Consider the following 26,641-nt stretch of genomic DNA (forward strand, 5'->3'; position numbering starts at 1 on the left):
AGAATTTTGGCTTTTTTGGTGTCGGGTATTTGCAAGCAAAATTTCCCAAAATGCAATGGGTCATTAAGAAATTGTAAGATTTATTGAACGATTATGTATCCTATGCACACTGAAGCTGCACATTGTAGAAGGTTTTTGACATTTGCCTGAGAAAAATCCGTATGACTAACCTTTTTTAAAGAAATCTAGCCATAAGTTTTGCTGAGACAACCCGCAATAAGGTAATTGCAAGCCTCAAATGGGATGCAAACACGAATGTTAAATTTTCAGATAAGACTTAATTGCTGATGTTGCAAAAACGGCTTAGCCACCTTAAGACCAACATATGACCCCTGCTTGTACCCTAAATAGGGGAAGCGGATTTAGCCCCACAACCTCCTTGGTTGAAAACCACTGAAGTGGCAGAAGAACGAATGCAAAACTAAAGAACATTGAACTCCGAATAGAAAGGGACAATGACCACATTCGCTTAATCCGTCCAAAAACAAACCACCAGGCGAACAGAGATTCAGGTTCCATTTGGCGAGAACCGGGATCGATTATGCAAATGGGAAGAATTTCGCCTTTCTTGAACCATGTTCTTTGCGAAATGTTCTTTGTATCCTTGACCTACGGTGAAACTAAAGGGTGATACGTGCCAAAAGTTGGTCGCATATGAATATGACTTAGTAAAGGTAAGTGTGTGTTAATGTGATATTCATTTGATACATTTTTCACAATTTTCTGTAACATTTTCGTTAGTCGAGGATGGGCAAAGGTAAAGGTTAAGGTCAGTAGAATAATATATCAAATTCAGATTTTAAATGACCAAATTTAGAACAAAATACCCTTTAACATCTTGCAGAACATGGCTGCAGAACGATGCGTATGGTGCAGTTCATTGGACTGAGGATATCGATAAGACCGCGGTAGAGGATCGAATTCTGCAACCGATCGCTGTCCCAAACTTTTACAACACCGATCGTCGATAGTGAGAGTGAGGATGCATCTGTGAGGAAGTGTGTGAGAGAAGAGAGAGAGAGAGAATTGTATCGTTTCATAGTTACTCCTTGCAGTGAATGCTCTTGCAGTACTGTGGCGCTCCACACACACGCGCATTGATTATGTTGCGCGTTTGTACCGGTCAATATCGCAGCATCCGCGAGCAAACTCTCAATCTGTATGTGACTCTCTGTGAGCCACCCATTACCACCACCCCGTGAAACATAAAAAAAAACCATCCACATGTACTCTGTGTTGTCATTCCCCTACTCCTTGACAGAGCACACACGACACACACCGGCGGTCGGCGGCGCGCTCGGTCGTGTTGCTTTCGGCCCGAAAACCCGACCGAAACGACTGCCGCCGCAGCCGCCGCCGATGATGATGATGATGACGACGGGTTGACCGGGGACCGATTTTGGGCAGGCAAGATCATTACGATGCACGCGCTGGCCCAGGTCGCACGCACATTGTGTTCAACGCACCGCTTGTCGTGAAGCAGCAAAACCGTTACGACGATCGTTCAAAGTGTAACGCAGCCCCGGTAGGAGGAGGGAGGGTTGTTCGAATCCAGGAGACAGAGAGACAGAGCAGAACGACGAGCGTCTGTTGTGTTTGTTTGTGTGTCTGAATTTCGGACGATTTATCACGGTGAGTGTCACACGAGACACGCACGAAGCGGGAAAGAAAATAAGAGCCAAAATAGTGTTGTGTGAAAAGTGTTGTGTGCGGGACACGCGCTCGTTAACAAGCTCGGTTAAAAACCTCCGTTTGGTTGGGTGTGTCGTGTGCCTGTGTGTGTGTGTGTTGCTGACCCGTACAAAGTTCGTGAGTGTGCTGTGATTCACGCGTGCTGCATTTTTCTAACCTCGATTTGGTTTAATCAAACGCCGAGGAGAAGACACCCGGGCGCAGAAAAGCAACAACACACAACCTCCCCGCGGGTGTCGGTTTGTCGGTGGGTTTTGCTTTCGTTGCGTCGCTGCTGGCTGGTGGCCCCACACGACCAGCAACCCTCGGTCGTTCGGTTCGGTTGATTTTGGATGTTATGTGATCGATGAAATTCGCGCGATCGCAGCCTCCAAACGGTCGTCTTTGTCGCCGTCGTCGCCGTCTCTAGTGCGCCAGCAGTAAGCGCCCAGCCGCGGCCGAAAAAGGAAAGAAGGAATCGGCGAAACAGCCACGAATAAAACGAGCCCACTGCTGCTGCCTGGTGGTGGTGCGGTATTGCCGCCGCCCGGTGGTCCAAAAATTGCAGTCCCGTGTGCGCCGCCGCCACCCGGCATTATTAACTCTTGTGGCGGCTACCGTGTGCGGTGTGTGTGTGTGTGTGGTGCAAGTGGAGTGGAACATTTGCCCCCTTCATTTGCCTTTTGCCCCGTCGCGTGTGTTTTGGTGTGCTACCGCCGCCGCCGATCGGAGTGAAACACACATTGCAAGTGCGTGAGAGAGTGAGCTTGAGCCTGAGCAACTGCCGAAATCAAACAGTGGCCAAAAGGGTTGCCAATCACGCCGAGTTTCGCGATAGTGGGTCGTGGCGTTTGACGGTGGCCGCCTACCCCAAACCGAACGCGATCGCAACTGAAGATCCGCTTCGCGGGTGAATTGGGTGTTCCGGGATATCATCGCTTCGCGGACGAGAGGAGCTTTTCCGTCTTATCCGTTTCGCTGTGTGTGTGCGTGTGATAATAAGGATTGCGTAACCTCTGCTGGCTGCTGACCCGATCGTGCGCGAAGGTGCGAAGTCCGAGTGGCTCACCCGGCCGATGATAACGGAACGGGAAACGACCGCAAAGAAGAAAGTGCCGAAAAACGACCGCACCCTTGCAATACGAGGCAGCTGATCGGATAAGGGAAGGAATTTTAGCGCACACACAACACCGGTTCAGATAAAAGAACCCTTGGCAGTGGGAACTGTACCTTTTTGCAGCTGTTTTGCAGCTGAAGATCAATCACAACCAAGGGGGAAAAAGAACACAGCCTAGACGCAAGCAGGCATGATGATGCTGTTCAAGCGCCTTCGTTGCATCATCTGCGTTGCGACGGTCCTTTTCGTAGGGCTGACGCTCACAACGACACCCGTGGCAGCAGGCAGCGCCGATGAAGATGGGCGAAACACAAACAAAGTTGTTAACGCGACCGATGCGCAACCGTTGGCCAGTTGCAACGCAACTTCCGACACGGGAACCACTGGCTGTCCCTTGGCCGTGGGAGCTGCCAGTGGTGTGACACAGCCATTGAGGGGCAAATTAAATAATGGGACGTGCGTGAGTGCGTACTGCGGGTCGGATGAGAGCAGCAGCAGCAGCAGCAGCGTGGAGGAGATGGATGACGATGTGATTAACGCCACCAGTGTCGGCAAGGGCGGCCACTCCCAGCAACAGCAGCAGCAGCATCGATCACATCTGCTACCTTCGACGTTGCTGGGCGCGGACGAGGACGACGCTGCGCTCATGTACGGTGGCAAGAAGGTGGTGCTGAAGGCGGAAGTGCTCAAGCACACTTCCGTTCTGTACGGGCTGATCTCGATCGCGGAGCGGGACGAGCTGTCGGAGCGATGCTTTCGGGAGCTGCAGCGCGTCTACCATGGCATCCAGCAGAAGGAGATTTGGGCGATGAAAGGTAAGTTTGGGCGCTGTCCCTCTTTGGGCATCGGTCCTCTTGACTAACTCGGCGTCATGTTTTGAAATCACGGACTCGTCCGTTATCCACTACTCCCCTCGAAGCGTTCGAAATTTCAAAATAATATCATTTTTAAGCAAATTAGTCGGTCGCGTCAGATGTTTACCATCCCGCTTCTCGTGACCGAAGGTTAGCGCTCCAAGCGGTCTAAGGGATCTAATTCGTTTGAATTCTTTTCTACGCATCACGCACGCATCGGATCAGGACACACTCTTTTGCGTCAGACAACACGTGTGCTGCGATCACATTGCGTGTTGTGGTGGTGGTGTGTGTTTTTGGACCCTTTTCATGTCCACACTCACTAGAATTAGCCACTCTTGAAAAACAACAATCCCGTTTGACCGGGAATGGAACGATTGTGTTTTATATTCCCTTAAACAGGCGGCACGGCGGCACCAGCATGGTCAGTGCTTTGTGGTGTGGTGCGTACTCCGCAGCGCCCCCGGTTGCGCAGCAGCAGCAAGCAAACACGATCGCCTTTATTACTCAACGTACTTTTACTCTCAATTCGTGCCACCAACGCCGTCATCGCCATCATCGCCATCATTGCCATCATCATCATCATCAATGGCAGCGAGATGCTGTCGACGTCATCGTTGTAGTGGCCCAGTATGGGGTGATTTTAGCACCGCCAAAAAGGGGGAGCCAACCAACCCGGTTTTTCTGTGCGTCCGATCTGGATTCCCCCATTTAAAGCAAGCTTCTTCCCCGAAAACGATCGACGGGAGGGCAGGGGCGATCGGAGGCTTGTGGAAAGAGTGATTGAGAGCATTTCGCGCATGCCGCCGGCTCACGCGCGCGCACAACAACAGATTCGCGCGTGCGCGCGCTCGCGCACTTGGGCCCGTCCGAGTGCGTGTGATCATTTGGTTTTGGTTTGTTGTGACTCTTTCTCTCTGTTTTTGGGGGGCGAGCACAAGGCGTGTTTGTGAGTGTGTCGCCCCGCGGGTTACATTTACGCAGCGGGAAATCCCTTCGCAAGCGGCGCTCAAGGTCAGGAATGCATCAGCGTATTTTGTAAGGCGATAGGGCCTCCTCGCGATCGTCACGTGATGAAAAGCTAATCGATGGCAACCAATCAATATGACGGTTCGTTATTTTGGACAAATTATTGATTTTCTGTATGCGTGCGGCGCGTGTATGTAAGCGAGGCGTTTTCAGCGCCAACCAACAACACCTGACTGACCGTGAGAGGCTGGAGAATGATTTTCTATTCGTATTCTGGCCACTTTATCAACGGTTAATGAATCAACGGTTAATTTCGGTTGTGAAATCAGCCCATCGATCATATTGCCAAGGGGGTGAGAGGAGGCCCTCGTGTAAGGGGGAACCAATTTCCATCTTCGAAGGACGATAAGCGACGAACGGCTCTAAATGGAAATTAATTGTAGGGTTTGGTGAATAGGACTGCAGGCAACTCTGCGATCGGCAACCCCGCTGCTGCACCATCGTGAGGGTAAAGCGCGCAACACATTTGTCTGACATTTGAAGCATTGTGAGCGAAACGGAATGGAATGAGCGCCTAAGAGTGTTTGCGTTTCGTGCTTCAATTTGCACAACTCAACTTCAACTAAAGCCCTCGTGCCCTCGTGGAAAGCGCGGTGCAGCCACTTTCGCAAGCCTTCCTTCTTTTGCACTGAGCTGAGCCTCTCCTAGTGGCGTACAAGTGGCCATCGTGTGCCCCTGCGCATGTCCTTCGCTCGTGGGAAGCGATCGTGTATATAAATATGATTTTTTTCTTCTTCTTTCCTTTCATGCGCACAATTGCATCACATTTGACAGTCCAAAAATCAAGCCGAATGGTGTTGCTGAGGTTGAGGGAGGGACGGTTAGGTCGAATCTGTATTTGCTCACTGGCATTACCAGCAAAGAAAAGAAGGAAAAAAACACAGCGATCGTACAACGATCGATTCGAAAGATGCTACACTCGAAAGATGCCACATTCGAAAGATGCTTCGGTCCGTTCAGTGCTGTGATTGCACTCTCTTGCGTGTTCAGGGTTAAAAACGGGCGAAACAATGTGTAATGCCACTATTTCCCAAACCCATTAGCATACAAACGTAAACGCGGGAGAGAAAAAAAAACACATAAAGCGCGTGTTGTTGTTGACGCGCCAAAGTGCCGAAAATAAATCGTTATTAAGTTTTATCCTCCCTTTACCCATTGCCGCGCGTTTATGATCGAGCCTGGTGGCCCATCGAAGATCATCGAGCGAGCCGGGAAGGATGTGATTTGCGATTTGATCGTCTTGTGTCTGTTGCTGTGGTACAAACCATGCGCAATCTGGCTCAAGGTTGATAACGCTTCGCATATCGTTGGGTCAATATTTGGTGTGTGTGATCACCAACAGCGCAAAAAAACACACACACATACACATAAGCCTCCCTGAGAGATGGGAGAGGTCTGATCCCCCCAACCTTCACTTTTTCAGCGTGTTGACATGATCGTGGTGATCGTGCGGTGTGCTGTATGACACTTTTCTAGCGGTCGTCCTTCCCGCATCCAGCGACAAGTGCTTGTGATCGATCGAAGGCGATCGGTCACCACTTTCTTGTTGCCTGTGGCCAACGAAATATGGATGGTGTGTGGTGTGGTGATGGGGGGGAGTCTCTTTCCGCTAACCTTAACCTTTTTGGCGTGGTTAACGCCAAACGCTCAAACGCAAATACCTTCATGCGTGGGGTTTTACCACAACATTGTGAACACGATGCACGATGAGGCAATGAGTCAATCGACTATTTTGGAGTAAACTGTGTACTGCTGGCAGAGGGCAACTGTGATCTGATCTGCGGTTCCCTTAAGAAAAACGAGCAGCAAGAACACTCGAAACGGGTTCGATTTATCTCCCGCGGGCTATTATGCAATCGTGGCCTGGACCACCGAAAAGACGCAGCAGTATCTGCAACTGTGGGGCATACCGTGCCAAGCGCCATCTCATATTAGCATGCAGACAGTATCGGTATCGAACTGGAAACTAGCCTGTCCCGGTCCGGTGGGGCGGGTGCGATGATCGTTGCCGGACGGTCGTCGTAATTTATGTAATCAACTTGAACTTCTGTGTCTGCCTTGTCACTTCGAGGCCGCCGCACAGGCGAAAAGGGCTTTTGGGATGCTCAAAGAAGAAGAAGATGGATGAGTCCCTGTTTTGATCTGGTGCTCGCTCTGAAGCCGTTGTCCGATAACAAGACGATGACCGATTCACGTGCCGATGCGAGCGTGTGTGCATGGGTCGTTTTTTCGCTGTCGTTTGACACTCGGGATGTGTACGAAAATAGGTTACATTCGTCACTACCACCCCGTAGAAGCAGTATATGTGTGTGTGTGATGCGGTTTATTTTTGGCTCTTTATGCTGCTTAATCCAACAAACGATCGTCGGGGTCGTCGGAATCACAGCGCTCTCTCTCTCTGCGTGTGGGAGTTGACAAGGGTTCATGTCAACCCGGAACAACCATGACATGTGGGAATGAAAGAGAAAAACTGACCGCATATTGCGTTCTCCTCTTTCAAACTGTTTTTCACTTCCTCGGAACGTTTGGTATCGATCGATCGTGTTTCGGATCCGATTTAGGGTCGGCACACACGAATAAAACCGTTTGGATGTACGTAATTCACACGTAAAAAACACGATGCAAGAAAGAAGGAAGGTTTCGAAAATGACCGTTGCTAATGCTTTCCAACCATCAAAACAGTCGAGCACAATGGCTTTCATTTTTCACACCTTTGTAATCTTTTCGGGCACGATCGCCCTGCGAGTGGCTGTACCAATAAGCGGCCTCCTCCCGCTGGTGCTCCCCTTCAAACCTCCCAGATGGACCAATTACGATCTCTAGTCGTGTATGGTTTTATTATCACCCTTATCTCGACACCCTTACGGCAGTGATGAGCGCCGAGCGATCGAAAGTGGATGCTTCTTCGTATATATGGCTGTACGGCGGAGATTGAGAAGAAAATTATGCACTTTAGGGCCCTTTCTTGTGCGGTGTTATTGAATAGCCCTTCGCCGATTGCACAGGCAACGGCACAGGGGCACAGGCCCCCACAGATTCGTTCCCCTCGTTATTAAAGATGATTGATCGCTTCGATCAGTAGCCAACGAAACACACACAAAAAAATAAACAACTGGTGTTGCAATCATCCGTGTTCGGGCCCGAGTGTTTGAAAAGGTGTTACAAAGGCATACAATAGACGAATCACATCGCAATCTCGGACACAGGACACATGCGAAGAGTGATGTGTTAATTAAGCCTCAAAGCTTCATAGGTCAATCGCGTATGACTGTGCAAATTCGGCTCTCCTTTTCTCGTTATTATTATCGCATCAAATCGATCGCACAATCACGCTAGCGAATTGGTAAGAATTTTGCAAATTGGTTGTCCAAACCAACACAAAAAAAAACCGCTCCCCGCCCGCCGTCAAAACGAACAGGGTCATCAATTCAACACAGAATGATGTACATACTAGAGGCATTGAAAAGAACCAAAAAAATACAAGTATTGCGCAAGGTTTTCTGCATTTTGATGGGTGTTTTTTGTGATCATGACAATTGTCCGTGTGAAAGGATGCAAACAGTTCATGGGAGCGAAGTGCAGCGGCGATGAGTTCTCGTCTCTACCATTTTTGGGGGGCGCTACGTGTGAAAGGTTACTCATCGATGATCATGTCACCTTCTGTCGGAAGAAACAGATTGCACTTTCAAGGTTACCTGTGTGTGTGTGTGTCTGTGCTTCAAGGCGGATAAAGAACAATCGCCAGTTGTGTATGTGGAAGATATGTCTCCCGCTGCCTGCACAAATCCCTCGGGGCGAAATCGTTTAATATACCCTTTTCCTTGTTGTTGTGAATGTTTGCTCGAAAACGCCGCGCTCGTAAACGTAGCTGAAGAATATTTAATACGGAAGAGCGCATGCTGCTGCTGCCAATCATAAACAATCTTAACTTTATGATCGCAGTTTTCTTGAGTGTTTTGCGGCGGAAACGATACGGTGGTGTGTTCTAATGCGCCCGACCAGCAACAACAAGATGAAGCTGATTTTGAAGGTAACCATGTTGGTATAAAATAATCAAACGTTGATTAAAAAAACCCACCACCAATCTACTAAGAAGCGTATGTTAAAGCACAGGGGGGGGGGGTGTTTCACATGAGTCCTCGTAAAGCATCTTTGGGGCCAACGATCGAATCGAACACAAAGACTCATCGTCATCTTTGTCCGGTTTTACCCATCTAGTCAGGGTTGCTAACCCATCGACTAACCTTCAGCTAAATCTCGTAGGGCCCCACCATCCATCCCTCCTCGTCGTACCTTACGACCCAGTAGGGCCGTAATAGAAATAACGGATTTTCTTCACGACACAGCTCTGAAATCCGAGCAACCTTTGGAATCCAGTGTTGCCTGTTTCGGGCAGTCGACTGCATAATAGAATCATTCCGGCCAAGGGAAGTGGAAAAGTGGGAACCACCCGAGAACCCTTTTTAGATAAGAAAATAGAAAGTGACCGAAACGAGTTAGTCGTTCTTCGGGTACCGGCGGACCCCGCGCACCACCGCCGCAAACTTGAACTCGCCACACGCGCGCGCACGGTTTCCCGCCTGTGCGCACGTTGAAGTCGTTCGTATGCGCGCCAGCCCATGCGCGCGAACGTGAACGCGCAAGGCAGCAATCGAAAAGCAAAAGTGTGTACGCGCGACGCGAGTGAGAACGATCAGCAGCAGCGTATCAGTGAAGATGAAGGCATCAAGCTTAAGGCCAAACTTTTGAACGGTTTCATTCATGTCTAGTATTTTGGCAAGGCGTCTGTCTGCGTTTGAAAGGGGGGTCTGGGTTCGGGAAACGGGACTATTCGCTGTCAGTTCGTGTAGCTGATTGGCTGCGCTGAAACCGGTTTGGTTTTACTCTTGTTCGTACTCCGGTGACCAGGGAGGGAGATCCGACGAATATTGAGAGGTGTGAGGTGCATTTTCAACGCCGCGCACTGGTTAAGCATTGTCTGTTTGTCCTGATCTTCAGGCGCGATACAACAGAACGTCCAAACGGTGTGACTTAAATTGGCTTAACAAATGGGAAAACGCGATTTAATGGAACATTAAACATTTGCACGCGGAAGACAATGCAAACAGGCTCTGCCGTGCCGTGCCGTGCGGTCGCTCGTGCGTGTCGGTCGGTCGATGTTTGGGCCAAAAAGAATTGGTTGGGAGGATTTACGGGTTTTCCGTGTTCTGTAACCCGTTCTTAGGTTCAGGTTCTCGTCATCTTGACAAGCTGTTTTAGGATAGGAAATATGGCAATTTGATCTAATCGGCGCGAACCGGCGCTGAACAAGACAGGCACCCGGTGGCCGAAAATGGCGAAGGACGTTTTTGCATGCCCTTGGGGCGGCGTTGGCTGAACTGTTATAGCCTACTTGATCGAAAAAAAGGTGATTTCTCGGTGTCAATCACAGCACCAGGCGCCTTTTTATCTTTTCCTGTCCCGTCCCGGGCTTTCGTTACGGTAAAGCGGACTTTGCTCAATGTCAACCTCTGTCGAATGATATCAAGCGTCGTACATCCTGATTAGAATGAGAAGTTCAAAAAGCAACATTTGTTTTGGAGGTGCAAAAAATATGATACCGCTGTTGCTGCAGGTAAGCAGGGTGATATACACGATGACCATATACGATCGTTTATGATTGGCTTATGCAAATTGGAGCTATTATTCACCAGCTGGCCAGACACGAGTTTGTGATTATTTTATTTTTCACGGCCCATAAGACATTAATGGCCCCCTTTTCGGCAGTCTCACCGGCGCTCAAGGACGCGTTGTTTAGGAAAACAGCAACTGTAAATTAGAGCCACGGTCGATTTAGTGCGCCCAGAGCGCCGTGTGATAGATCGACTTTTCAAACACTCGTTACAAATGGGAATAAAAACATGCGCCACCAGACTAGGTTCTTTGTTGCTGTGAACTTGAAACAATTAATTGCCATTAATAAATCCATCCCTGAGAAAAAAAAAACTGTCCAATGTCCTAGACGTGAATTGTTTTCGTCGATTTCTAGCTGAAGTTGTTTACTACTTTTATCCTTTTATTTTAAATAACCTCTCTTCCGCGCAGTGTTGGACGCATCCGGCAGCCAGGAGCCAGGTTTCATGTGGGGACACAACCATTGGATCGGTTCGGAAAAGGGCTGCGAATCGACGCGTACGCCCCTGTCGATCACCCTCTCCGATCGGTACCGGCGCAACATGAAGCGCAATCTCGTTTCGGCCCTGGCGCCGTTCGAGCTGGACTATCGAATCGTGTTCGCCAAGCATCAGTCGGCCTGGCAGGTGGACGTAAAGTTCCAGAGCGAGGTAAGGCGTGTTTCGCGGGAAACCAAACCCAAACCAAAGCCCTACGTTCTATCGCCAACCGTAACCTTGTCGATAGGGCCACCCCATCCGGTTTTCTGTATTTTTTTTAAATAAAATTTTCCTCCGTTCGTTTCAGAACATTCTCCACATCGGCGTGTGCATTCCACGCTCGTGCACCAATGACGAGTTGCACAATCTGACCGCACGGTACTTCGACGAGAACCTCGTCCTGGCGCAAGACATCTACGAGTTCAAGCCGAACGTGCTGCACGTGAAGAACACCACGCTCGATCGGGCCTTCTGGTCGAAGCCGAGCGTTTTCATCATCGGGTAAGTAGTGTAAAGATCATCGCGCGCGCGGGCCATTAATCGTGCCCGTCCGCGGTCCGGTGAGAGGCAGCTGTCTGTGCTCCATTGCTGAGCGCTTTGCGGCAAATTGAGCCATCCGCTAGCAGCAGCAGCAGCATGGTCGTTCGATAATCATCGTGCGCGCGCTCTCCGGTACGTGATTGCTTTGCGCTTTTGTCAGCTGCTACTACGATTGCAGCCACGCTTCGGTGTGCGCCGTCCGCGTTTCAATGGCAGGCGCGTGTTAATTGGTTACGCGCTCAACGCGATCAATGGGCCAGCATTATTCTAGCAAACGAACGGTTCATTCACCCCAGGGGTTAAGGGTTTGCTGGTCGTTGTGTTGCAATAGAGACGACGCTAAACACGGGGAGCACCACGGCAAACGAAGAAAGCTTTCAAATCTTCTAACATTTTCATTTCTCCAATCTCCATCTTCCACGTGCATCCAGAGTCTCGCTTGCCTTCACACTGCTGATGATCTACTTGGCGCACAGCAGAGAACAGCGCTTGATGGAGGAAAAGAACAATAATCATATGGACGGTACTGCAGGCGCCTCTCCAGCAGCCGCCCGGGCGGAGGGCGGCAGCGATCTTGCAGATGCAAGCACCTTCACCGAGCGTGTGATCGATAGTTTCAATCTGCGCAAGAACCTAAACACCATCTTCCGCACGGACAGTGGCCCCCAATCGCTGCCCGTCATTTGTGGCATGAAGTAAGTGGATTGTCTCTGATCTCACCTGTACGATCGCGTTCAACATTTGCTTTCACCCACTTCACAGATCGATCTGCTGCTTCCTGATTCTGTGCTTCCACATGCAGTGGTACACGTTCTACACCGTGCACAACCCGTCGGTGATGCTGCACTACGCCGAGCAGATCCGCTTCCAGCTGGTCAGCAATGCGCCCCTGCTGGTGGACGTGTTCTTCGCGATCAGTGGCTTTCTGCTCAGCTACAACTTCATCCGCAACCGGTCCAAAGTGCAAGAGGTCAAGGCGAATACGGTCTGGGAAAATGGCAAGCTGTACGGCAAGATGCTGTTACATCGCTACCTCCGGTAAAGACCCCGTTTGTGGTCCCCCCCTTGCTTGCGTATATGTCACGCGTTCACTGACCGTCTGATTTCCACCCCTCTTTCGCTTTTGTAGCCTTTCGCCCATGTACCTGTTCGTGACGGTGCTGGGTGAGCTGACGCACAGCTACATCGTGGAGACGTCCAAGTTTTGGGTTCACGAACGTTCCGATCTCGGCTGTCAGCGGTACTGGTGGCGCAACCTGTTTTACATCCAGAACCTCTACCCGGTGGACGACTTCTGTCTCACCTGGACCTGGTCGCTGGCGTGCGAGATGCAATACTACATGCTCTTCACCGTGCTGCTCTTCGTTTACGCCAAGTAAGTGTACGCCGTGAAACGCGTTTGCGTCGTTATGCTAATCTCATCTCGATCATTCTTGATCTTTCCTCTCCAAAAAAAGGAGTGCCAAGTTCGGCAAGAAGGTGTTTGGTGCGTTTGCGATCGGCACGCTGCTCTTCAACATTGCGCTAACGCTGAACCATCGCTTCATTCCGTCGTACGACGTGCTGTACAACACGGGTGATGCCCTGTACACGGCGCCCTGGTCTCGAGTGTCTCCGTACGTGGTCGGGGTCTACTTTGGATGGCTGATGGCGTCCAGTCGCGACAAGTTCACCATCACACAGGTACGCCCCGCAGGGGGAGGCTTTTCGCCTTGAGCTTCCGACCGTTCGATATCACAACCTTGTTTCTTCTTTCTTCCCTCGTTCAGAACCAATACCGATGGTACTGGCTGTTGGCCTGCTTCTGTGTGATCTTCAGCATGCATTCCACGATCAAGCGCAACTTCCCGTTCCCGATTGCGTCGACCGTCATGGTGGCCGTACGGTGGCTGATCTCATGGGCTGCCTGCTGGGTGATCCTCGCCACCGGATGCGGTTACTCAAGTAGGTGTTTCATCGCACCAATTCATTAACTCCGTTCACTGCTCACTGCTTCTCATGCGCTCTTTTTCCAGACATTGTAACGCGTGTGCTTTCTTCCAAATTCTTCGTACATATCAACAAGCTGACGTACGGAATCTACCTTCTCAACCCGCTGATTATCATCGTCACCTTTGGCGTGTCGGACTCCAGTGTCCACGCCGACCCTATACCAGCGGTAAGCTACTTTAACCTCCATCTCTTTCTTCTTTCTTCCACCGTCTAACGCTTTCTAACGGATGAATAATTTGTTTGTTTTTTTCTCTCGTGTGTCTCTTCGGGTTCTGTTTTTCGCCTTCCCATCCGCCCCATCGCCCAGATCGTAATGGCGTTCGGTGTAACGCTGCTTTCCTACATGGCAGCGATCGTGTTTTCCGCCTGCTTCGAGATACCGTACTGTAGGATCTCGAGCGAGATCTTAAAGCTCAACCGCAAGGTCCCGCCCACCATCCCTCAACCGGCTCCGACGAAAGCGACCGATTCCAACCACCACCACCCACCACCACTGGTCCACCCGGTTTCGATCGAGAGCGAACGAAAGATTCAGTGATGTTCGAGATGCAGGGATGCCAGTGTGTGTCTGTGTGTGTGTAAATGTTGGGCTTTTAACAGTGAATACGCTAAGTGGACCCTTTTCCCAGCTGGCAAGGAGGAGATGAAGACGCTAAGATTGGATGGTGGGGGTAGCATCCCATGGGGGTGCATCGTTTCGGACATGTCTTAATTCTTCCCCCCAACTTTCCCGTCTTTCTGGCGCACCTCCTCGAGCACGCGGGGGGAGAGAGGAGCCGTCTCGCGTGGACCTCGGCTCGGTTGGCTCTAATCCAGCCGTGTGTTAGTTTGTAAGACAGTGCAGCATGTGATATCTCGTCTTTATCGGTGATTCTTATCGGTGCAGAGTAGTAAGGAAGGAAGGCAGAAAGGAAGGAAGCAGGATCTTGCCGTCTCCAAGAGGTGTGTTTACGGGACCAGATGAGAGAGCTGGTTTTACTAAGCCTACCGTGCGAATAAAGCTATTTATTAATTTAGTCATTAAGGGCCATTGAAGGAAGGTAGGATTTTTCGCAATAAAAGACGCATAAGCCGCATCTCCATCGCCGTTTGACCTTCAACTGGTAGGGTGCAACGACTGAGCCACTTCATGATGACACTACACACACGCGTCCTATTTCGTCCCCATTCGTCACACTGGCAGCAGCAGCAGCACCAGCAGCAGCAAATTCAGTGCAGTAGGGTACTACGTTGGTCGCTAAACCCGCCCGAGGGGTTTGGGCGCCGGTGGCTTCGCTTCTTTCTCGCTGGATAAATAAGTAAAACGCGACCCCACTGGATCAAGGTCGAGCAGGCCGCTCGACGTGCAGATCGTGCGATGCCCTGTAGCGACGCGAGGCGCGCTCTGCATCCCGCTACCGAGTGGCCGCCTCGTAATCTCTTCGCTTGTATAATGTGTGCCGACGCGAGATAGCGAGTGCGCGGTGGACCAGAGAAGCGCGAAAGGAAAAGGAGAAAGCGAGAGTGTGTGTAGATGTAATCGCGCAAAAGCCGCCACGGTAGAGTGATTTTCTTTTTCTGCTTGTCTTGTCTGGTCTTGCCTTTCTGCCACAACTGTTGTGCCTTTCTGCCTGTGGTCGACGGTGTGGCGTCACGATGGCTGGAGCCTGGAAGCACGAGTGACATCCTCGCACCCCTTCCGCCGCCGCCACGCTTACCAGTGTGATAACCGGCTATCCACCGTGGTGCGTGGTCTCTCTCGCTCTCTTTCTCGCTCTCTCTCTTCGCTCCAATGATCCTCGACCAACCGACCGACTGATCTACTAGCATCGTAGATCCTGGCCAACGCTAAGGCTCTCCTTTTTGCCGGTCAAATCATCGGACTTGATGGACTTCAACGCCGCGGCGGTTGGCAGGAAAGGGGCAAGAAGAAATGCACAGATGGGATCAGGTCTAACTGGTTTTTCGTTGGCCATCGGTTTGAGGAGCTTTTTTTTTGGAGGAGGGCGATACTACCGTTGTTGGTCAATACTACGATCGTCTGAGTGTGTGTGTGTGAGAAGAGATTTTGGATCGCGTCTCTCAATGGATCTGAGTAGCGGGGTGGTGGTCCTGGATGTCCGAAAAATAGCTGGAGGGTTGAGTTTCGCAGGGTCTCCATAGCAGGGGGGGGGGGGGGGACTCATGGCTAGGAGTGCGCCACTCCGTTTGGGCTCTCTGTTCGGGTTCGTCTTCTATTTGATGAAAACCCAAAAATGCAAACGCAAATACCAAAACAGCGATTGCGCACACGACCTACGACAGTATGTGTGCGTGTGTGTGTGTTTGTGTGAATCAGCGTGTGACACAGGCCAACCCAGGCTCCAGCCCAGGCCTGTTGTTTGCGGCGTCGTCAGTGTGCGCAAAATGTGTGCCAAAAAATTGGGTAACAACACTCGTGACGGTCTCATTTGCCTGCGCGAAGGAACTCGATGGCTCGCGAACTCGACTGCTCGGCGTCACAATTGTGCCAATCGGTGTGTGTGTGTGTGTGTGTGTGTGTGTGTGTGTGTGTGTGTGTGTGTGTGTGTGTGTGTGTGCCAAACCGCACCGCAAGAAAGGAAAACAAAAGAGGGAAAAACCGGCTCCGAAACCGAAAATTGTGCAGCAATTTGGCAAACTTTGCACATTGCGCGAAACGCATTAGAACACACACACAGACAGGGAAAGGAAGGAGGTAACATTGGGACAGAGGAGGAGTAAATGGAATGGGAAAACTGTCGGCCGCCCTGAACACTGATGCACTGCAATTACTGCAACAATGCTTCAAAACCCCGAACAGAGCAAAACGAAGCAACCCATGCCATGGCGACGGTGGCGACGCGGTTGCTGCTACTCCGCGACAAATTGTAAAGACGCGGCAGACACTTCACAGCCTACTCTACAGACGGCGGACAACAGCTGTGTGCTGTACGGCGGTGTGTTATAACGATCGGCTGTCCTTCTTCAGTTGGGCCAGGGAAGCATTTAGGCCATCATCATCGTCGTCGACGACGTCTCGTTGGTCGTTGGGAGATTTACTTTGGCGTGCTTTCTATTTGATCATTGGTTAGTAAACCGGCGATCGACAGCGTGTGTTCCCATCAGCTGAGCTTATGGTGCGTCACACAGAAGCAAGCGTACATCTGCTTGCCCCTTCTTGCAAGCAGTTCAGAGACACGGAGGGTAAAACGGAAACCGTTCCGGTGGATCGGATCTGCTGCCCAGATCGGTTTGTTTACACTAAGCTCGCGCGCGCGCGTATTGGGGTCGTCGTTGCCGTCGTCCGTTTTTCTGGTCAACAAGAGCGGGCTGTGTGTGTGTTGCATAAGGGTTTAACCGCAACTATTGTTTCTTTTTCCCCCGCTTACGGATGCAACGCGCGCACACACACACACACACACACACACACACACACACACACACACACACACACACACACCCCGGCCTAAGCGCACACGAAGCCATCCTCCTCCACCGCCATCTCGCTTAGATGCGCGATGCGCGCTAGCCCACGTGGAAAAGGTCGTGCGCGCCATCGTTTGCGTAGTTGCGCGGCCGCATTTCATCACATGCATGCTGTGCGGTTTTTAAGGGCTAAGTGGATACGTTTATGATGATGTTTCAGGAGGTGGGGTTTCGTAGCCAAAAATAAGACACCAGTGTTCGCAAAAAAAAGAAGAGAAAATAACGAGAAAGAAACAACACAGCACGATAACACAAACGCCTGAAGGTGGTGGTGGTGGTGGTGGTGGTGGTGGTGGTGGTGGTGGTATCCCCGGATGGTGTAACTAGAATTGGGTAACTCGAAACTAACCCAGCCACGAAGGGGTCAACAGTCGGGTGCGAATGGAGACAAACTTTTTAGCAACCATTTCGTAATCGAAACAAAACCCCGCGTGTGTACCGTTTGTCTAAGCGTGCTGCAGCAAGCGGCTTAGTTTGGAGAGGGAGTGTAGGGGACCAGGTGTTAATTAGATGTGCCACAACGTGCCTTCACGTCACAAAAACTGCTTTGGCCCAGTTTCGGGTGCGTTCTAGGGCGTTGAGAACATCACGAAATCGTCCCCTTTTTTTCGCACAAAGTCCAATCAACAAGTTCAGTTGGCTGTTGGCACCGCATTCACTCCAACGCCCTATGGCATGGCAAAGTGTCTTGAGATGGTTGCGCTGTTACACGAAACCGACTGCCAAGGTTACTCCCAAAGCCACCCTCAAAGCCCACGCATTTGGTAGTGGACGGTGACGACGGGTCGGACGCCATCAATGGCATCCAACGGACGGTGGGGCAGCTTTTCATCTCTTGACCATCTTAATGTGCCCGTGGTGGTCTGGCCAGGTACAAGAAGGTTGATAAATGTGCAATCACCTTCTCACGTGCAGCAGCAGCAGCACCTTTCGACGGATGCATTGCGTAGCACTGCACCGCTGCAGATTGCAACCTGTGCTGCCTGTGCCTGCCGAGTCTCTGCCCCTTCTCTCGGTGGAGAAGAAATTACCTCGGTGCCATTGAACGCTGGGAAGGGCATCCTATCTCTCGCTCCCTTGTGTGTGTGTGTGTGTGTTTTCAGGGCCAAATCATAATCACTACCAGATGAAGGATGGGTTTAGCGCGCCCCACTAGTAGTGCTGGTAGGAGGTGCTGAAGGGTTGGGGCATTATGCTCTTAATGATATAGCGTAACAGGGCTACCCGGTTTCAATGGCTATCCCGGAAGCTGCTTCAATAAAAAGGGCCCACCACTGAAGGCCAACATCTTCAATTCCTGAATTGGTGATCTAGGTGGCCCAGTTCCATCCGGGGGGTTTCCAAGATCAGGAAGATCCTTGTGGATTGTGTGCTTCAGCTTTCTGTGTATTGTGCAACGAGCGCGAAAGTGAACGCATCATCAATCAGGGAACCGCTGCCAGCAATTTTCAGCAACACCACGGCTCTCCTTCGGCTTCCTGTAGGTCAGGTATGGGTATATCCGATCGATACAGTGATCATTCCGCCTCAAACAAAAGCATACAAAAATGTACGTAACCTCGAACTAGCACGCTTTATTGTCAGTGGGACGCCTTCCATCCATCCCCCACTCTGCTCCCGATGACACAATTTTATTCATCCGGTGTGTGTGTGTGTGGGACAATCGAAGCTAACCTAAAACCCCAAAACAACCGATGAGGTATTACGCAAGGGGGGTGAGGGGGACGCTTGCCAGCCGCTATAAAATCTGCAAGCCTTCCCGACCTTCGTGGCGCGGTGGTGGGTTCCTTTCACCCGCGGGCTGATTGGAGGACGCCAGGGTGCAGGGTGCAGGATATGCAACTTGGACGGCAAGGGGAAGGAGACGGGTGTGTGTGTGTGTGTTGCAATTGGCCTTGAGGTGTATTTGCTGCTCGGAACCGGCAACAGGATCGTGACTATTCTAACCGGCCTTTGTAGTAGCGCCAAAAGTAGAGGGCATTTCTGCGGGGGGGAAGGTAGCGGGAAAACCATTTGGGCGGGTAGTTGCTGCACGGGTCCGGTTTTTTTTTGAGAGAGTCATTTTTTCAATATAAATAAATATCAACCTTGAAAAATCAAATATTAAAAGTAGCGAAAACGAAGAATCCATCGAACACGGTGGAGTGGGGAAGGAACCACACGATCGAGGGGAGAGGGGAACTCTCCGCGCTGTTCCAAGCTGTCTCTGGCGTCAGCAGCAAACTGATGATCGTGCAAAATATTGATACGATTAGCATAACACACACATTAGGCTGGAAGTTGTTTGATAGGCAGATGGGAAGGGGGTGGTGTGGTTAAATAAACTAGGTTTCGTATTGCTACAGTTAAAGGAACCTGCTTGGCTGTGTGTGAAAATTCATGAAATCCATCTTGGACCATCGAGAAGAAAAACAAACGCTGTTAGACAGTGGTCACAAGGTCGCCGAAGCCGATAACGGTTTATTTTTAAAACATTAATCACATGCACAACTGGCGACGATCAGTGGAGTCACCCTGTACCGATGGGGAGATCGCGCGCGGTCTCCGATTACTTTGATTCGCTCATCGATGGTGAGAGAATCGCTCTCTTTCTCACGTGCTCTCTCTCTTTGGTTACCTGGCTCACGCGCACTTGCTGTGATGGTGTGCGTAAAGGTGTTTGATCTAAGTGCAGTGGTCGGCAAGGCGAGTCGTTTGTTTGATGAACGTTTTAGGCTGGCCCATCGTTTAGCTTGCTGTTTCGTATCATATTAGAGGGTTTATGCTTATTTTGTTAAAGGATATATTTAATTAAATACTAATAGAGTACACGACACAAGGACCCCTCCCAATCGCTTTGAAATGTTCATTTTACGAATGATTCTTCCACACAACATTGCCTTTAAATTGGCGTTAGATTGGCAACCACTGCCGATTCACCGGGACTGGCCGACACACATCGCACACGGATCGGTCGGTCCCGTTGGGTTTCGCTTCAGCCAGCCAATTCACGCAGCAGCGCGTCTATTGTGCATTCCATCGGATCGCTCCATCGGTATTTGTAGTTTTTGTGTGTGTCTGTGCAGAGGACGGACGCGCACTCGCGTTTCCACCGTCATCGTGGTTGGGATTCACGCAAGGAATGTTGTGTGAATTGTCGCTGGCAGTTTTGGACGACGTGGAGCGTACCGCAAAGTTTTGGAACACACCAATGTAAAGAAGTTGTGGACGCGCCTCGGAAGGTGTCTTTGCGCGAAGGTGTGTACCTGCATGCGTGTGTGTGTGTGTATGTGTGTGGGTGCGCATCGTGAAGTGATTGGTGGCATCTACGCATCGACGGCCCAGTTCCGGAGAAGGGGCGCGGAACCCCGTTACAGCTGATCACGCCGAAAACGCTGTCTAGGCAAACAACTCGTCCAACGAAGATCGTCCCGCAATCGATGTGTACCTACAATTGCAACAACCCACTCGTTAAGCACACAACCTAATTGGTAAGTAACTGTGTTGTGGCTGCCCAATCACCTCCGTCGTTACCGTCGCTGCCCTCGAAAGCTCATTAGTAATGCATTAAAATGTGACGACTGTGAGACACATCGCCTGTTGCGCATCCGTCGATCGACTTGCGCACACCACAACACATACGCAACCCAGTGCCAGTGCTGTGCGTACACATAAATCACAGCCTTCTTCGTTTGTGAAAATTCACCCTCACTTTGTGCTTTTCCGCGCATACGTTTCTGTTTCTGTGTGTGTGTGCTTGTGTGAGGGGAGGTTGAATGTATGGGGCGCCGTCTTGTCCCTTTTTCTTTGGCCATTGTACCAACATGACTGTGTGTGTGTATGTGGTGAACAGTGGAGTGTAAAAAGTGACTCAAGCAACAACAGCAACAACAAACCGATCACCGAGAAAAAGAAAATGAGTGAGAAGGCCCCGATTGCCAGCGAAAGCGTGTGCCAAGTGCGCGCTGCTGGCCAAGTGATGCGTATTGTGTATTTTGCGGAACAACATGCACACACACACACACACATACACCTATTCACACTGTTGGTAGGAGTGGTAGGGGGATTGTTATCGAGTGTTATGGACAGGACCGATTTCACGATCGTGTTCAGGAAGTGGGTGGCGATACGGGAAGTGTAGAGGACAGCAACGAGCGATCAAGTGACGAACCACCACCACCACCGGCCGACAGGCAGTGTTTGCAAATAGTCACAATTTCTTCACTTTTTCACTTTTTGTAGATCGAAAGTCACATCCAAACCCCCCCTCCCGTAGACAAGCAGTGCAAACAGGATGAAGCCAAGGCGCGTTGGTATGGCAAGGGGCTACGAGGAAATGGACGGAGCGAACGTTCCTCGTCCACCCGGCTCGACGGCATCGGTTGGTGGAGCAGCGAACGGGGCTGACTCCTTATCGGGAGGGGCTAGCTCCCCCCAATCACCGGTGTCTCCTCCCGTCGGTTCGATGTTGGCTGGTGCGGCACCGGAATTCGAGCTCGCCTCCGTCAGTGTGGTGCCGGATGATACGTACACCGTGACACAAGCTGTCAATGCGCTCGGTTTCGGATGGTTCCAGGTGAAGTTGTCCCTCTGCGTGGGGCTCTGCTGGATGGCCGATTCCATGGAGATGACCATACTGAGCGTGCTCGGTCCGGCACTGCACTGTGACTGGGGTATCTCGCGGTACCAGCAAGCGTTGGTCACGACGGTTGTGTTCTTGGGCATGATGCTTAGTTCCACCTTCTGGGGTCATCTCAGCGATCGATACGGTCGCAAACCGGTAAGTGATAGCAGCCTTGTTTCAACACACACATTCCACGCATCTTACCTTTCGTTTGTGTCCCTTTTGCGCAGGCCTTAACGCTGTGTGGAGTGCTTCTGTTCCTGTACGGATTGCTGAGCTCCGTCGCACCGAGCTTCGGTTGGTTGCTGTTGCTACGTGGACTGGTCGGATTCGCCATCGGATGTGTGCCCCAATCGTAATAAGCCTTCGTGATGGTTGCTACGGGAGACAGAGCAGAGCTGATATACTAACACGATCTTGTGTTCTTTTCCGTTTCAGTGTCACACTGTATGCCGAATTTCTGCCGACGAAACAGCGGGCCAAATGTGTCGTACTGCTGGATGTAAGACAATCACCGTTCCCTGGCCATTTCTGAATTGTGGACTTAACCGTTTCTGAAACCTTTTGTTTGCGATTTGCAGTGTTTCTGGGCGCTGGGAGCATGCTTTGAGGTAGCGCTTGCACTGGCCGTGACGCCGACACTGGGATGGCGATGGTTGCTTGGATTGTCTGCCGCACCGTTGTTTATCTTTGCCATCATCACACCGGTATTGAGATTCATTGCTCTCTATGCCTCTTTTTCCGCCATTAACTCTGTTTGCTTGCTTGCTTGCAGTGGCTACCGGAATCGGCACGCTACCACGTTACCAGCGGCCAGAACGACAAAGCACTGAACACACTCGAGCAGATCGCGAAGGACAACCGGAGACCGATGCTGCTTGGCCGGCTGGTGGTGGAAGGACCGAGTGGATCGCGCGGAAGCTTGAAGGCACTGCTCGGCAGCTCGCTAAGGCGCACCACACTGCTGCTGTGGTTCATCTGGATGTCCTGCGCGTTCTGCTACTACGGACTGGTGCTGATGTCGACCGAGCTGTTTGGCGGGAAGAACAAAACCATCGTTGATGGTGCGATGACGGACGACGGAATCACGATCGACTGTCAGCCGCTGGCAACGACGGACTATATGGATCTGCTGTGGACGACGCTGGCCGAGTTTCCGGGCATTTTTGCGACGATTTACGTGATTGAAAAGTTTGGCCGCAAGAAAACGATGGCGCTGCAGTTCCTTTTCTATGCCGGATGCGTCCTCATGATCACGGTCACTGAAGTGTAAGTTAGAGAACGAGCGTTGGGTTTGTTTCAAAGCGTAGTAAATGCTTTCATTCTCATTTCAGACGCGTATTCTTAACAATAATCCTCTTTATGGCGCGCGGAGTCATTGCCGGACTGTTCCAAGCGGCGTACGTCTATACGCCAGAGGTCTACCCGACCGCGCTGCGATCGGTCGGTGTTGGTGGGTGTTCGGCACTCGCACGCCTCGGTGCTATGGCCACGCCGTACATTGCGCAGGTCCTGTTTCAATCGTCGATCTGGAGTGCGGTGACCGTGTACGGCATCTTTGCAGCGTGTGCCAGCGTGGCCTGCATGCTGTTGCCGTACGAAACGCGCGGTGCTGATTTGGCGCACTAAACGAGAGATTCACGCGCCCTTCTTAGCGGGCGTTCTTGCTCTTTCTCATACTCATACCTATCAACAGATATACCTCCAAAACGCAAATACGGTGCACAAGCCACGTGTAGTGGAACTATCCGCGCGATTCCATGGAACTGTTCTGTGTTGTTTCCTTGTTTGTGTGTGTGTGTGTGTGCTAAGACTAGCTAAGAGAGAAGGAGAGAAAGAGGGTTAATGTTTTGCTCTGCTATACGTTGTATATAACTTCTCGCCTTATAATCGTCCAGTCGTTTTGTAATGAATAGTTATTTATGCATCTATTTATTTACCAATCAAATTATACAATAACAAGCTTAAACACCGGTTGCGTCTTTCGTTTATAACGATGTTTGTGTGTGTGTGATTATGGTACAGCAAGGTCCGGTAGGCAACAAGGTCGGCAGTTAGGCGGCGGCACTGAGTGCTTCATGTTGCTTCACGAATTTCACCAACCGTACGATGGAGGACGGTGTAATGCCTTGAATTCGGCTGGCAGCAGCGATCTGTGATTAGAGAAAGCAAACGAAAGAATTAGTCTTAGCTCAGGTTTAAGGAACCGTTCCCTCACTTACCGTCTGAGGTTGAATTTTGACTAACTTTTCCTGCTCTTCGAACGATAGATTGAGGGATTTCCTTAAAAGAAAAAACGTACCCATTAGTTCTACTGCCCCAAACACACACACATTTTCCCCATTGATCCTTACGAAAGGTAATCGATAGCGTCCGGTATCCTTAAACTTTCGTTCCGCAACACCTCCTCGACCTCGCGCGACTGATCCTCGATCGACAGGCTGTACAGTGCTTCAATCTTGAGCCGCTGGCAAAGCTCGCGGTCATCCCTGATCCACCCGAGAACGGCCGGCTCGACGGCACACACGCGCTCGGTCGTAATTTCATCGTTCGAGATGGCCAACATCTCGAAAGCGCTCTTGTAAACGCTTGCCTTTGCCAGGGGAAGCTGCATGGCCGCGCGCCACTGATTGCTTCCCCTCTTCACATCGCGCAACAGCTCAGACGCGTTCGCCAACCGTTGCCGTATCGAACGCGTCCGCTCGAAGCGCTCCCGGGACACCAGCCCCATCGCGTAGCCCTTCTCCGTGAGGCGCAAATCGGCATTGTCGGGTCGTAAGCTTAGTCGAAACTCGGCTCTGCTGGTAAACATCCGGTACGGTTCGTTTGTGCCGAGCGTCGTCAAATCGTCCACCAGCACACCGAGATACGCTTCGGTGCGACTCACGGTTAGTGGTGGGCGGGCGAGTGCACTGGCCGCAGCATTAGCGCCGGCCAGAAGCCCCTGTGCGGCGGCCTCTTCGTACCCCGTCGTGCCGTTGATTTGTCCGGCCAGGAACAGTCCCCGGACGCGTTTGGTTTCGAGCGTCGGTAGCAGTTCCCGCGGGTCCACAAAGTCGTACTCGACGCCGTACCCGGGACGCACGACCTCGGCCTGCTCGAGTCCCTCCAGACAGCGGACGAGCTGCACCTGTTCGTCGGCCGGCAGTGTGCAGGACAGACCGTTCGGGTAGATCAGCTCACTGTCGAAGCCTTCCGGTTCCAGCCATATCTGGTGCAGCTTGTGCCCGAAGCGCAGTATCTTCGACTCGATCGACGGACAGTAGCGGGGTCCGGTTAGCTCTTCGGTCACGTGCCGATTGCAGTGCAGATTGCGCAGCACAATGTCGTTCACCTGCGCTGTGGTTTGGGTGAGAAAACAGTCCAGCTGTTGGTGTGCCTCGAGCCAAACGCGATCGTTTAGGAAGGAAAACGGCACCGGAGGATCGTCGCCCGGATGGCGGGCCAGCTGCTCGAATCGAATCGAATCACGGTGAATGCGTGGCGGCGTGCCAGTCTTCAATCGACCCAACCGGAAGCCGAGCTCTTCGATGCTTTTGGCCAGTCCGATCGCCGGTTCGTCTCCGATTCTTCCCGCCGGGCGCGTTTCCAGCCCGATGTTGATCTGTCCCCGCAGAAATGTGCCAGTAGTAATCACGAGACTGTCCGCCGTCATGGTGCGTCCATCGGCCAGCTTAACACCGGCCAACCGGGGCTGCTCGCTGTCCTCGCTCAGCACAATGTCCTCTACCGACGCTTCAACGATCGTCAGATTCGGCGTGTTTTCGAGCGTCTGCTGTACCTCCCGTTTGTACAGTTTGCGGTCGATCTGAGCCCGAGGTCCCCACACGGCCGGTCCTTTCCGTCGATTCAACACCTTGTACTGGACACCGCTCCGATCGCAGCATCTCGCACACACCCCGTCCAGTGCGTCCACCTCGCGAATAAGGTGACCCTTCCCGATGCCACCGAACGACGGATTGCACGACATTTCCCCGATGGTGGACCGTTTCTGCGTCACCAGCAGGGTGCGGGCACCCATCCGCGCGGCTGCACTGCACGCCTCCGTCCCAGCATGGCCTCCACCGACCACTATTACGTCGAACGAGCCAGAGCTGGTAGTCGAAAGGAAGGCACACCGAAGGCCACCTCGAATCGGGTGCCTACAAACGGAAGGGAAGCAGTTATTGAACGTTGCTAACGGGTGATTGCGTTCGTTGTTGCTTACCTTCGCACGATGTGTGAGGCAAAGGCGTGCCAAAATTTGCCTGGCCGCAACATTTATTCACCGTAATGGATGGATGTGCAACGGAGGAGCAAGTTTTGTAATCGCACCGGTTATTTCAACATTCCCGCAGTGCAAGTGACAGCGATTTGCGAGGGCGCGCGAGGGCTCGCACGCCATACAAGTTCACTGCTCCAGAGCCCTCGCATTAAAGAGCTTGCGAGCCTTGGAAGTGTCATATGAGCGAGACAGCTGTATGTCAAGTGTATGGCTATCTCTTTCTGGCAAGAAAAAAGCTCCGAAATGCAACGGTGTTGGTGGACAAAATTTAAATGGCCAAAAATTTTGACCACACACACTCTCTCTCCCGGTGCCTTCCCCTGTCCTCTCTTCCTTCAGGCCCCTTCCTCTTATTTGCGCGCGCCGCTCGCTTGTGTGCGATAGCTCATCAGCTGGTACTGGTATATGGTAGGGTTGTAGTTGTATCTTGAATTGGCGATTGGTACATATATATGTAGTGTATTTGGTTTTACCTGTGACCTTGACGATGCGAGAGCCGATCAATTCTGGTGTTGAAGCAATATTTGTGCTATGCTGGTGATTGCCGTTCCGTGCCGTTTCCGATGTGGCCATTTGATCGCCATGTCGATCAACGGTTATGAAGCCAATTTCAAACGAGCGAAGGTGAAGGAATAATTCCGTACCGGAAATTTGATTTTTTATCATGTGTGATACTCCAATGTTGATCTCGACCCGATGTAAGCTGGTTTTATCGGCCGTATGAGATAATGTATTCATGTGTTAAAAAATGTCGCAATTATTTTCTTTTCTGATTTTCACAAAAATTGACCCACAATTCAATACGATTTGACTATTTTAATTGATTCCTCATACCAGTGGCAGATCTAACGATAGGCGGACTAGGCGGTCGCCTGGGGCCCCGCCGATTCAGGGGCCTCGTAGATCGCTAGTTTATAGTATGCCGTATGGACAGAGTACTAGCGACTAGCCCCC

General features: G+C 51.3%; 3 protein-coding genes across 3 annotated transcripts; 2 read left to right on the plus strand and 1 right to left on the minus strand.

The window, feature by feature from the left end:
• The first annotated feature begins 1,373 nt into the window (after nucleotides 1-1,373).
• LOC120950553 (nose resistant to fluoxetine protein 6-like) lies at nucleotides 1,374-14,431 on the plus strand. Its single transcript, XM_040368679.2, has 10 exons — nucleotides 1,374-3,603; nucleotides 10,756-10,994; nucleotides 11,131-11,324; nucleotides 11,795-12,058; nucleotides 12,126-12,401; nucleotides 12,493-12,738; nucleotides 12,821-13,046; nucleotides 13,133-13,307; nucleotides 13,379-13,521; nucleotides 13,663-14,431. Exons 1-10 carry the CDS (start codon nucleotides 2,979-2,981, stop codon nucleotides 13,891-13,893), a joined length of 2,619 nt encoding a protein of 872 aa, XP_040224613.2. The 5' UTR covers nucleotides 1,374-2,978; the 3' UTR covers nucleotides 13,894-14,431.
• Nucleotides 14,432-19,724: 5,293 nt separating this feature from the next.
• On the plus strand, nucleotides 19,725-23,397 carry LOC120950684 (synaptic vesicle 2-related protein). The gene is made up of 7 exons (XM_049605793.1): nucleotides 19,725-20,290; nucleotides 21,042-21,579; nucleotides 21,654-21,778; nucleotides 21,862-21,925; nucleotides 22,005-22,130; nucleotides 22,199-22,692; nucleotides 22,758-23,397. Exons 2-7 carry the CDS (start codon nucleotides 21,094-21,096, stop codon nucleotides 23,050-23,052), a joined length of 1,590 nt encoding a protein of 529 aa, XP_049461750.1. The 5' UTR covers nucleotides 19,725-20,290; nucleotides 21,042-21,093; the 3' UTR covers nucleotides 23,053-23,397.
• Nucleotides 23,333-25,747, minus strand: LOC120950683 (protein MTO1 homolog, mitochondrial). Its single transcript, XM_040368936.2, has 4 exons — nucleotides 25,631-25,747; nucleotides 23,778-25,565; nucleotides 23,646-23,706; nucleotides 23,333-23,576 (listed from the first exon to the last, which is right to left on the minus strand). The coding sequence occupies exons 1-4, from the start codon at nucleotides 25,681-25,683 to the stop codon at nucleotides 23,478-23,480; spliced, it is 2,001 nt and encodes a 666-aa protein (XP_040224870.2). The 5' UTR covers nucleotides 25,684-25,747; the 3' UTR covers nucleotides 23,333-23,477.
• Between the last annotated feature and the right edge of the window lie 894 nt (nucleotides 25,748-26,641).

This window comes from Anopheles coluzzii, chromosome 2, assembly GCF_943734685.1.
Source record: "Anopheles coluzzii chromosome 2, AcolN3, whole genome shotgun sequence".
Taxonomy (NCBI): domain Eukaryota; kingdom Metazoa; phylum Arthropoda; class Insecta; order Diptera; family Culicidae; genus Anopheles; species Anopheles coluzzii.